This window comes from Drosophila kikkawai, chromosome 3L (genome assembly GCF_030179895.1).
Source record: "Drosophila kikkawai strain 14028-0561.14 chromosome 3L, DkikHiC1v2, whole genome shotgun sequence".
NCBI lineage: Eukaryota > Metazoa > Arthropoda > Insecta > Diptera > Drosophilidae > Drosophila > Drosophila kikkawai.
Window position 1 is genome coordinate 23,632,195 of NC_091730.1, and position 12,416 is coordinate 23,644,610.

The 12,416-nt window shown below is 41.3% G+C and overlaps 2 protein-coding genes across 2 annotated transcripts; both read left to right on the forward strand.

The window, feature by feature from the left end:
• Positions 1-68: 68 nt before the first annotated feature.
• LOC108080196 (seminase-like) lies at positions 69-1,040 on the forward strand. Its single transcript, XM_017174848.3, has 2 exons — positions 69-690; positions 790-1,040. The coding sequence occupies exons 1-2, from the start codon at positions 87-89 to the stop codon at positions 1,014-1,016; spliced, it is 831 nt and encodes a 276-aa protein (XP_017030337.2). The 5' UTR covers positions 69-86; the 3' UTR covers positions 1,017-1,040.
• Positions 1,041-1,735: 695 nt separating this feature from the next.
• Positions 1,736-2,841, forward strand: LOC108080202 (seminase-like). The gene is made up of 2 exons (XM_017174858.3): positions 1,736-2,533; positions 2,596-2,841. Exons 1-2 carry the CDS (start codon positions 1,960-1,962, stop codon positions 2,814-2,816), a joined length of 795 nt encoding a protein of 264 aa, XP_017030347.1. The 5' UTR covers positions 1,736-1,959; the 3' UTR covers positions 2,817-2,841.
• The last annotated feature ends 9,575 nt before the right edge of the window (positions 2,842-12,416 follow it).

The window sequence follows — 12,416 nt, forward strand, 5'->3', positions numbered from 1 at the left end:
ATAAATTTGGTCTCAGTTAAGTTGATTCACAACGCTTCCGGTACTCTGGATCTGGTCAAAGATGTTTCTTCCATTGTTTGTTGAATATGCAAGGCTTACTGACTTGCTGGCTACTTGCTGTCACTGTGCAGGGAACATTAGTTTCCGCCCAAAATGAAAGGAAGGAGCCTGGCCAAGTTAAACAAGACACCAAGAAGGAGCGGTCTTTCGAAATGCGCGTCGTTGGTGGCAGGGCGATAAGCAATCCTGAGCTAGGGGGCTACATTATTGCAATGCGCTACTTTGATATATTTGCCTGCGGCGGCACACTGATTCATGACAGGATCGTGCTATCGGCAGCCCATTGCTTCATTAACCGGGAGGTAAACCAATATTGGGTCCTTAGTGGCGGCATCTCTAGTCTAAACGAAACGGGAGAGGAGCGCAAAATAAAGGATGTGATTACCTCGCCAAATTTTAGCCAAGAAAACCTTGACTTTGACGTCGCAGTCATTCTACTGGATAAGCCTTTAGTGGGCAAAAATATTGCCAAACTTTCGCTGTGCACCACGGAGCTAAAGGTGGGCATGCAGCTGGATGTCTCCGGATGGGGTCACACCAAAGAGGGCGCTTCGCTCGAAAATAACCTACGAACCGTCACTGTGCCGTATATTGACAGGGACACATGTCGCGAGAGCTACCGCTTTACAGGTGAGTGAGGATTGCTTTGAAGATAGTTTCATTTTATAGTAGTGCACTTTTTATTACAATTTAAGCTATTTTTGGACGTAATTTTGTCTGCTTTTTTAGAAGTCAATATAACAGACAACATGATCTGCGCTGGAGTTCTTGGGAGTAAGGATGCCTGTCTTTTTGACTCGGGAGGTCCACTGGTTTACCAACAGGAGATCTGCGGCATAGTGTCCTTTGGCATCGGATGTGCCCGCAAAGACTATCCCGGTGTCTACACAGATGTCAAATTCATGAAGCCATTTATTGAGCAGAGCATTCAAGATTTGCTGTCGAGGCTAGAATAAAAACAAAGAGTTAAGTCACTGGCATTCGTTCCACTTCCCTCTTAATTATGCCGGGCTGGTCGGTGATTGTCAATCTTATATGGTTATTCAAAGACTCCTGTTCTTTTTATTTTTGACGAGCACTCTGCACTGGACAGAGGCCAGGACAAGACCAGGACACCGCGCGTTATCGAGGGCAGCTGGGCGGTTACATTGTGGTTTTGCGCTACAACGGACTCTATCGGTGCGGTGGCACCCTAATCCGTGACCAAATTATCCTCATCGCGTCCCACTGTTTCGAACATAGAACGGACACGAATCTGTGGGCTGTAGATGGCGGCTTATCCTCGCTTCAGAAGACGGGGGTACGCCGAGCGATAAAGAAATTCAACGCTCAAACGCTCAAGTGCTTTGAGAGTGACACCTTTATGCTGTGCGTTGGGCAGGCGCGCACCAGCTCTGTTGCATCGTATCCTTTGGCGACAAATGCAGCAGCAAAACATATCCTGGCGACTACACGGATGTCTATGCTTTAAGACTCTATATCACGAAGACCATTAAAATGTTGCTATCGAAGCGTTAAATAATTTCCATGGGAACGCAAGTTTAAAAACATCTAATTGGTCTCGCTTAAGCGCATTTTGTTCGTCTTGGTATTCCAAGTGTGTATTAAAAAATATTATATTAACTTAGAGATAAATGAGTTGTGAGTTAACTTTAGTTGAGAGACTTGGTTGGTAAAGAGTTTGAAGTGAAACAGGAACAAGTGAACATTTGCAAAACAGTTAACGTTTTCTTTAATCCTTTCCTCCAATCATGTTTTTCAGAAAATAAATGGGACATTAGTTTCGGCGGTAACTGTCTTTGGTCTCACTTAAGTGGATCCACTACGCTTCCGGACCTCTGATCTGGTGAAGAAGTTTGTTCTATTGTTCGGGCTTCGCTCGGTTAATAGGAACCCTGTATGGTCGTCCAACGACTCCTAGTCAGTTTCCTGCTGACAAGCACTTTGCACTGGATAGAGGTCCTTGGCGAGAACAAGAATGACACCCATTCCCCGCGCGTAGTTGGTGGTAATATAGTAACCAATCGGGAGCTGGGCGGTTACATTGTGGCAATGCGCTACGACGGCAGTTTCGCTTGCGGCGGCACTCTCGTCCAGGACCTCATTGTCCTCACGGCAGCCCACTGTTTTGAGCAAAGAAGGATCAAAGAGAAGTGGCTTATCTCTGGTGGCGTCTCCATGCTCAACGAGATAGGGGTAAGTCGACGGATAAGAAAAATTATCATTCCTAAAGCCTTTAGTATGGACACCATGGAAATGGACGTGGCCGTGGTGTTGATGGACAGGCCAATGGTGGGCAACGGCATCGGAAAGCTATCGCTCTGCGATAAGCCCCTTGAGGTCGGCAGGAGCTTGACCGTCGCCGGATTTGGAATGGTTAAATCAGGGGGCACGAACCCAGGGCAGTACCTGCGCCAAACCACAGTGCCTATTGACTCTAAGGAATACTGTCGCAAAGCCTACAGGAAAATCAGTGAGTGAATGTATTTTGGCTAAAATTATAAATTATTGTAAACCAATTTGCCTTCCCTGAAGTCGCTATTACGAACAGTATGCTGTGCGCCTCCGAGAAGGGCAAGCGCGATGCCTGTACCCTCGACTCCGGAGGTCCGTTGGTCTATAAGAACCAGGTCTGTGGCATCGTATCCTTTGGCATAGGATGCGCCAGTAGCCGATATCCTGGCGTCTACACGGATGTCACCTATGCAAAACCCTTCATAACAAAAATCATTAATATGTTGATGTCGCAAACATAAATAATACGAATGGGCCTTAGGGTAATTTGGTTCCGTTTGTTGGGTTGGGGATCGTCTTGGCACTCCAAGTGGCATATGCAAAACAGTTAACGTTTCTTGTAATCTCCGTTCGACTCTCCTTTCCTTTACTCATTCTTGCAGAAAATTAATGCGACAACAGATTCGGCGTTAATTGTTGTCATTATTGGCAAGTTTTCGGAACTTTCGCGCCAATATTCGATGATAGTGTTGTTGTGGCCTGTTGACCATCCACTGGGCCATCCATTTGGGCCATTGCGTGCAGGCAGACGGCGGCAGCCCCTTCCTGATCATTGACTGATTCCATAATTGATTGGACCCAAGACACAGGGAAGCTGTGTTGCTGGGATGATGGTCTCCAGACCCAGCTTTTTTGGCCGTAGGGCACAATTTTTTAGAAACGGCGTTGTTCGTCCACTGCGCAGTACTTTTACTTTTGGCCCGACGACGAGCGGCAAAATGTAAATTAGCCATCGAGGCTACCTAAAATTTATGTGGCAGTCCCTGCGATCGCATGACTGACGGCCTTTCGTCCTCCGAAAGCAGTCATTTTGAATTAGTTTAACAATACAATTAATTGTTATTTATAGCTTCCTTTGCGCATCGCAAACGCAGCATTTAAGGGGAGAAATTTTTTTTAGCCAGACGCTAGTTTGAGGCACGCAAGGGTACATATTTTTTATTATTTTTTTCCTTGGGGCCGCAGGTAGAAATCCCTTAACGGTTCTCAGTTGCGCCTAATGATAGACCTGGCCACGGCAGTGACGTGGGTGAGGAATGGCCGTCACAGTAGAGGACGCTGCTCCTTGTTTCTACTCCTGGATGCACCACAGGATACTGGACTCTGGCAGAACCAACATAAATATCTTCAAAATGACACAATTCAGCCTTCTTCCCGCGGCGCTGTTTCGCATTAAGTTTATTTATCTGCTTTTAAATGGCATTTTCACTTGCATATAATTCTCGTTCTGCGTGTAATGCGCACCAGAAACAAAGGCAACATAATGTAACAGCCGCCGGAACAGCACGAAGATGCCCCGATGCCTAGATGCCTAGATGCCCAGAGATACGGGGTTCCGAGCTCCATGACTACCATTTACCACTACTATTTTTAGTAGTGTCATAAATTTATGGCACATTGTGGCACAGGCTCCGCAGAGCAGCTCAGCTCACGTGGAGCAGCTGGATTCTGGAGGCCTGAAGTGGGATTGAATCGCATCTTGGGCTGACATGCAAAACAACATGCTAACTGGCACCTACGTGGCCAATCTACAGATTTACAGATGTGTTCTGGGTTTTGGCACCAGTGCTGCCAAGTTGTCCTCTTTCCATACAGACACATCAGACGAAAATATTTTAAACATTTTTATACCCGTGTTCTCATTAATGGGTATATTTCAACATGTTTCTAGTAAAATTGGCCCTTAGTTGGGTGTTGCGCAACATTTCTCAAATTTTCTTTAGCCTTTCGGGCTGTTTAATTGAAGTTTTTCATTAATTTGAGAATTCTTCGCACAGGAAAATAGCCATTTCACAAACAATGCTTTGGGAACCGGGTATCTTACAATCGGGTGCAGCTTCCCTACTTTAAATATATATATTTTTTTTCTCGATTTGAGATTCTTTAGACATATTTTCGTGCTCAGGTTATTTTAGCTTTTGGTATATCTTAACATTTTATTTTTATACTGTAGATATTTAGCTTAGCAACCTTACGATCTCTTTAAAATTTGAGTACTTATGTACATATGTACCGGCAGCACTGCTGGGAAATGTCTCCATGCGATTTGGCAATCAAACAAATCAAATAGGTGGAGCGGATTCAGTTACACCGGTTTTATAGATCCCATTTCGGATCTGTTAATTAAAAGATACACACGCCTTTCAATAGAACAGAAAGGCAAACAAATCGCCGCACTGGACAAACACACTGGATCAATAGCGGCACTTTGTGTATCTAAGAGATACATTTGTTGGTTTTACGATGCGCTCACTGTTTCGACTCGGAGTGTTTGCATGCCTTGAAAGCCAATAAAATTTGTTGTTAATTGTTTTGGTAAATTGAAAATTAGGTTTTGGGAAAAATCATCGCTCAAGTATGCGTGGAACGAGTTCAGGTTCGTGTTTGAGTTCAGGTTCGGGGTTTTCGTGTTCGGTGCGGGTTTTATGTCTCTGTTGTTTGCCCAGCACATTAACTTGGCCACTTTTAATGAACTTTGTGAGTGGAACCATCTGCCGCCATCGCCGATCTTGGCCCTTCCAAACGAGACAAATCGAATCGTTTTGCCGAAATCGAGCTGAACTCAACTTTAATCGGCTTAAATGTAATTTAACTTATTTCTATGACTTTTACCCCGTCCACAGGCTGCCCTCGGTTCCAGCAGAAATCGGTTAATTAAAGTTTAACAAAGTTCCAAGCCGATTTCATGGCGCGTTGAATCGACAAATTGTAAACTTTTCATACTATCCAACTAGAAAGGGGCCCAGGGGCGGAGGGTTCGAATGGGGACCATCATTTGTACTTACTTAAGTGCTTGATCATGCTGATATCATCACCTGGCAACTTTCCATTGTGCCCTACGTGGCCACAATGGAATTAGCGGGAGTCTGTGGACACCAGGTGGTCCCCCATACCCCATACCCCAGAGCCCCAGTCTTCAGTCTCCAGTCTCTCATTGCCGCTGTGACCCGCAATCTTTAAATCGAAAATCACCGAGAATCGGTAAAGAAATAAATACAACGAATGTAATTTGTATTACATTTGCAGCAGAAATTAAAGATGTTTCATGGGTGAATTAAGACGAATATGCGGTGACCTTTTATGGGATTTACAAACGAATTATTAGGATTTCAATTGTTAGTGCCGTTTGATATGATTCTAAAAGTATATAATTAGTTTATAATTAGTTAGTAATCATTTTCAAGCTCTACTTACAATTTCTTTTGGGGGAAAAGTACTGGTTTTGATGTGTTTATATTGCTAAAATGTAAAATTATTTATAAGGCTTACTATATATTTCTACTAGCTATATATATATATATTTCTATTAGCTACTATATTATTTATATTATGTTTAATTTTTTTGTTTCTTTTGTCTCATCTGACTTGATATACCCCGATCGTAAAGAGCATTGCAGCCTTTAAAAAATGGAACCGCTGTGTTGACAGTTATTGATCGATGATATTGTAAACACAATGTTGAAATTAATTTTAATTTGGCTCTCCGTTTTGGGGCTTTTCTCCGACCCCCAATGATCTTGTACCTTCAATTGTACGAACTCATTGTGTTGATTTGTAATTGACTTTTATTTTGACTTCAGCGTTTGGTCTTAATGGGCTCGCTTAAGCCCTCCTTCTAATGCCCATTTCCTCCATCTTGCACCCATCCCTTCCTTTCTCATTTGCGGTATCAAAGGGAGAGCTCAACGGTCCAATAAGTGACACTGACTAATTTGGGACCATTAATCTCCGGGCTGCTTAGCGTCACTCATGCTGGCCGGGCAGCCATCAATACGCATCAAAATCGAATGCGAATTGTGCATGTTCACACGGACGGAGATGCAGTCACAGCTGTGGTCAAGAAAATAGGGGAAAGTATAGAAATGTCTTTAATAATTTAAAAAACCCGTTTCTAAATTTAACAGCATTTTAATTATTTACTTATAATAATTAAAATAAAAGGTTGATAAAGGTTTAAAATATTCCATAAAATGATTATTATTTAGATATTTGATATCGTAAATATTAAGTTAAGTGAAAGCCTACGTCTGTTTTTGTTTGATATTATACAAATCAAAAAAATGTAAGTTACATTTATACTTAAAATCTAAAAAATAATTCTGGGCTAGTCGGAAAGTAGTTCATCATGCCTAATTATATGTATTTTTTTTGTCTGTTGTCCATAAACAAAATTACATATTTAAGCTTGTGGATTGAAAAAATGGTAGTAATTTATGGCTACAAATATAAGTGCTAGTTTTGAGACCCCAGCTGTGGCAGCACAGCCTCCATGACGAATGTGTGACCGCTGCGTCTCGGTTGGGTGTCGGTCGTTTGGTGTCTCTGATTTGCCTCCATTTCTAAGGCCAGTCAGTGCCCATATCCAAGCCCATTCCGACTCGCGCAGGTCCATGTCCAGTCCATTCCCGTTTCCCATTTCCGCGGACATTCGAGTCGAATGTGGTTGTGGACGTGAATGGGAATCTGGACGCGGACGTGGACGTAGACGTGAACAAGGCGCGCAATCAAGCCGCGTGTCTGGCAGTCAACTAGTCACTCACTTTGGCCGGAGACTCTGGACTGCGTCAGTCCGTCAGTCAAATGCTCGCTTTAATTTCGCTCCCCCAGCGATTTGCTATTGCAGAGCAAGAAATATAGTCTGGAAATCTAAAAGGAAGAAATCTTTGGTTTCTGATAAAAGATAAACATTAATAAACATTTTAATAAATCAGAAAAAAAAGGCTTGAAAACTTACTGGTTCATTTTTTATGCAAGAGAAAGGAAAGATAGAATTTGGGATACAATATATAAAAAAAACTTAAATAATAACTCAACGTTTGTGATATATAAGACATACCATATATTATTACTCATTAATATATATAATAATTTAATTTATTATAGAAGAAAATATAATCTCCATTTATTTCTGTGTAAATCGGCATGAGTTTCTGGGGCTGCATGACTACCGGGCATAATTTCTGGTCGAGCCAACGAAATATTGGTCTGAAATGAACACATTGCCAGGTTGGCGGCTCTGCGCACGCGCACAGTTGTTGCCCGATCTTGCCGAGAGGCACTTCCGTGGGTCCCTGCTCCCTGTTTCCCGCTCCACACTCCACTCTGTGGTTCGTTTTGGCCTGGCGACACTCGTAACCGCAGGGCGACGGCACAGCCCGTTTTCGATTAACGATGACCGCGGCCGAGGGTGGGGACGAGGACGAGGCCGAGGACGTGGACTGCGCGGATGGAGGCAACTTGAGCGTGTGCCAGCCAAGCGAGATGGAGCTGGATGGCCAGCCGATCACTCGCAGAGCTAAAGCTAGGCTACACTGGGGGAAAGAGTATTGAGAAAGTGAAGTAATCTATTTTTAATTAGGTATGGATTTGTGCAATTCAAGATATAATTAGGTCAAACAAAAAGTTAAACAATCAAAGCAATGATTAAACTGAGTCGATTAAACTGAGTAAATAATTACTTTGATTGTTAAATTTTGTATATTATTAATATTTAATATATTTTCGATTTTAGTATCTTTCTAGATTTCTTACACATTTTTAAATAAAATGTATTATTTTTATTAATTATCTATTTTTTTCCTTTTATTTTGGGTTTACTTTTTTACATTTCCTGCATTTTTCTGACAGTGCAAGACCGATTCGAGGACTGAGTCTGCGGCAACGCCTTCGGTTTACATTTTACAATCCTAACAAGGTTAGGCCGGCCGATAAACGGAGCTGCACTCGTTTGGTTATAAGGCTAGGTTGGGCTCAAGCTGGAGCTGCTCTTGGAGCTGCAGTTGTGGCTGGAGCTGCAGCTGATGAAGCTGACGGTTGGGGATCGCAGCTTGGAGCTGGAGAGTTGGCACATGCCTAACCAGCAACCATACTGCTATGCAAACACACACACTAAGCGGCGGGGTGGTGGTGCCTCTGGTGGATGGATGGTGGCCATGGCTACGAGCTGTACATACGGAATTGCACATTAAAAATGAGCAATGGGAGTGGGCGGCGGGCGGTGAGGCGGTTAAATCGAGCCGAGCGATGTCTTTTTCTGTGGCAGAACAAGGTTGGCCTGGCCGGCGAGCCGCTGCCACTGTCAATGCATTGAAAGAAACTTAATAGCTTAATAAATGTAAAATATATTTTTGTAAGAGCAGTGACTCGCAAGTCTGCAGGCACACACAGTGTGATTGTGGAAATACTTCTACTGTAACTATCGAAAAATCTTCAAACATTTCTTAGAAAAACACAAATTTTACATATTCAAATGTGTTGGAAAAAGCTTAAAATATATTTCAATATTTACCCGTGACACTGGAAAATACGAAAAATTTCTCTCCGTGCATTGGGGACTTGGTTTAATGCAATTCAGGCGAAAGGCGCACAAAGGGACAGCGAACAAGATGCCGAGTTGCTGATTGTGCGGGCAGCGACGTTAGCCGAGGCTGAGGCAGAGGCAGCCGCAAGAGCTTTTGTCGTCGCCACAAACATGGAATATGACAAGCTGGCGAGGAGCAGACTGAGCAGAGGAGCTGGAGGAGTATCAGCGGGTAGAGTCGCGGGACGGGATGAATGGTGCGGCATGCAAAGCATTGTCAAGTGGGGAGCAGGCCAAGTGCTACACAAAATCCAAGCGACAAAGAAACGTCGCAGAACGCTGCCGACGCACGTGAGATGTTGATGCAGTTAGCACAGTGAGCGAAAAATAGGACCAAGAACTATGTATATGTTCATATTAAATATTTTTATTATAAATAATCTAAATAAGAAACCTTATTATATACAAGGTTATAACTTTAAATAAAATTAAAATTTATCAGAATTTATTCAATTTTCTTTAGAGCAAGAATTTGTTTTGTTTCATAATTATATCCTAAATTCTAGTTAATTGTATTATTTGGTGAATTACTTAAAGTTCAAATAATATTTCTAAGAATTTATTCAATTTACAGTACACCAAAAACTTTTCTTCTTTCGTAATTATATCTTAGTATCAAGTTTATTTTTTTATTAGTGAAATTATAACTGGAATATCAATTGTATGATTTATATAAGAAATTTAATTTCTTTTTCCAGTTAATAAAATCGTTTTGGAATCTGAAAGCATCTAAAGATTTTAGACAAAATCATCTCAATTCACGAATTCAGAAATAACTGTCGATTTAAAATCAATTCTTAGTGTCTCCAAAAATGTAAGCTATAGAATAGTAGTCATGTTTTTTGTTTGTGATTTTTGAAGTCTCTGATGGAAATGAAGTTTTTATTGAAAATGTAATGTTTTGCGGATTTCACTTTGGGCTTACTATATTTCTTTCAGTGCTGTATTCAAGTGTGTGTTTTGCGTTGGCTTCCCTGTGTGGGCAGAAAAGGAGAAAGAAAAGAAGCGATGCCAGGAGAGAGCGGGCTAGCGAGAGACAATGGCGACAATAAAAATGCGATCGCACAACATGCTCCAGAGATAAGTTAACGCAAAGTGACAACGTACAACTTTTAATGGAATTGTCGTCGCTGGCGGGTTAAGGGGTGGTGCGAGGGAAGTTTCAGCCACGGGGATAGGGATATGTATATGTATATGACATGGAATATGGCCGCATTTGGAGCGCTGCCAAGCCGACTGAGCTACAGCTGTGTTCACTGAAATAGCAGTGCGACAGAAAAACAACTTCAAAACGTTTTTTTGTACATATTCCTTTTTGCCAGCTGATATATTGCACATTGTTTTTGTAAAATGGAACATAAAGATAAGAATCGAGAAAAAATTCCGTTAGATTTGCTCTATTTTTATGTTTTATTGATATTTTTTCACATATGCAGCTCGTTTTGGCCGATCACTGAAATAGCAGTTTTTAATTTTCTTTCGCAAAAAGTGCCGAAATTTCTTTTAATTTTGTAAAAAATGAGTTTAATTACGGTCATTATTATAGTTTATACTATAATACACCTTTACAACGCAAAAAAAATTATTTTTGTGGGCGCAGGACCTCACTGCTCCATGAGAGAAAGGTATCAGATAACTTAGCCTAGAAAGAAGGCAAAACATGTAAAGAGTCTCTAAATCTTTCAAATTGTTCTTTTAAAATAGTTTATAAATCATAAAATATGAACCGAACCCAAAAAAACCGAGGTATGATTCGCAAAAACCACAGTTGTACAGGCTCGACGCGTACTTCGCTTCAGCAAAGCTCGTCCTTTTGCATCCTCTAGGGATATATGAGCGGGAATTGGCATGGGAATCAGTCATGGGACCATTCGCCGGGGACTTATTGAATAAATTCTAGATTCGCGAAGACCATGGAAAATGTCACTGCTTGGTTAAAGGCATATCAAGGCCAGATTGGAGTTCGCCAATAGCCACTTGAACTGCCACTATTCAAATGGCGTTATATCCGTTGGACAAATGACTCCAAATTGGTTTTATTTGGTGGAATAGGACAAGATAATATGTCCGTCGACCTCCAAATACATAGTACCCCCAAAACCATACGCTGAAGACAGTAAAATACGGTGGCCTAAAAGTCATGGTATCGGTATACTTTTCATACAACGTTGTAGGTCCTGTATATATGATCTGCGGGATCAAAGACCATTATGTTTATGTCTAAATATTAAAAACTGTCTAGCAGCCGTATCCTGAGGAAAATATGCCATTAATTTGGACATTTCAGCAGTACAGTGACCCTAATCATACCAGCAAGGTAGCCAAAGAGTGGGTTCTTAATGAAAAAGTGGATGCAATGCCATGTCCTGCACAGTCCCCGGATATAAATCCGATCGAAAACTTATGGGGGACATCAAGGGCTACGTATTAAAGAAGTTTCCGACTTCTAAGATGTAGCTTTGGCAATTTGTGCAGGAGGAATGAGGCCATATTCCCCTCAAGCGTTGCTAAGACTTGGTGGACTCCTTGCCACCCATGTATGAGGCTATAATAGCTTCTAAAGGCTATTTAACAAAATATTAGATCATAGTCAATTAGAATTTAAGAAGAAATAGGTTTCTTATACGATATTTTTAAATTTATGAAGAATTTTAGTTTTTCACTGCTATTTCAATGATCGGCATAATATAGACCTTTTTTGTTGTTATTAGCTATATCTTCTAAAGGGTTTATGTTACCTAAATTAAATGATTGTGGTATTGTTAATAATTAAATACACTAAGCCTTTATGAAAAAAAATTTGATGAAAATAGTGTTTGTAATAGTATTTTCCAATCTTAAACGTGCAGGTCGTGTGGCACTGCTATTTCCGTGAACACAGCTGTATGTTTGTTTTGCCTTTAAGGACACGTCGGAAAGGGACCTTCAAAGGCCGGGGGGCCCTCTGAAAAGGGAAGTTCTGATCAGAAGTGGGCGCAGCGGCCCACACCCACACTCACGATCGCCGATCGGTGATCAACCATTGGCAATCGACGATCGGCGGCCACGAGCACGAAGATCGCCTTCGGCAGCTACTGTGGCACATGCCGAAGCGGAACTAACGAGAGAGAGAGAGTCGGAGATGGGAGAATCACGGTTTATTGAGAATTCTCAGAGAGCTCTTGTGGCAGTGTTGATGGAATATAGAAGAGAAAATAAGTTAGATTTGATAGTTACTTGCCATGCAGTACTATTAATCATAAACTCATCATTAATTCATACACATATGCACATACATAAAAAAATTATTCGCTGCTTACTGTATAATTGAATTTGTAGTTTTTAGTTATAACTTTTATTTATTGATCATACAAAACACCAAGCAACATTCATTCGAATTGATAAAAAAATGTAACATTTCTTTAACTTTTCAGCTAGAATGTAGCTCTTAACACATTCAAAAGTTAAAACTCAAATAAAAAACGCTCACCTTTATATTGTT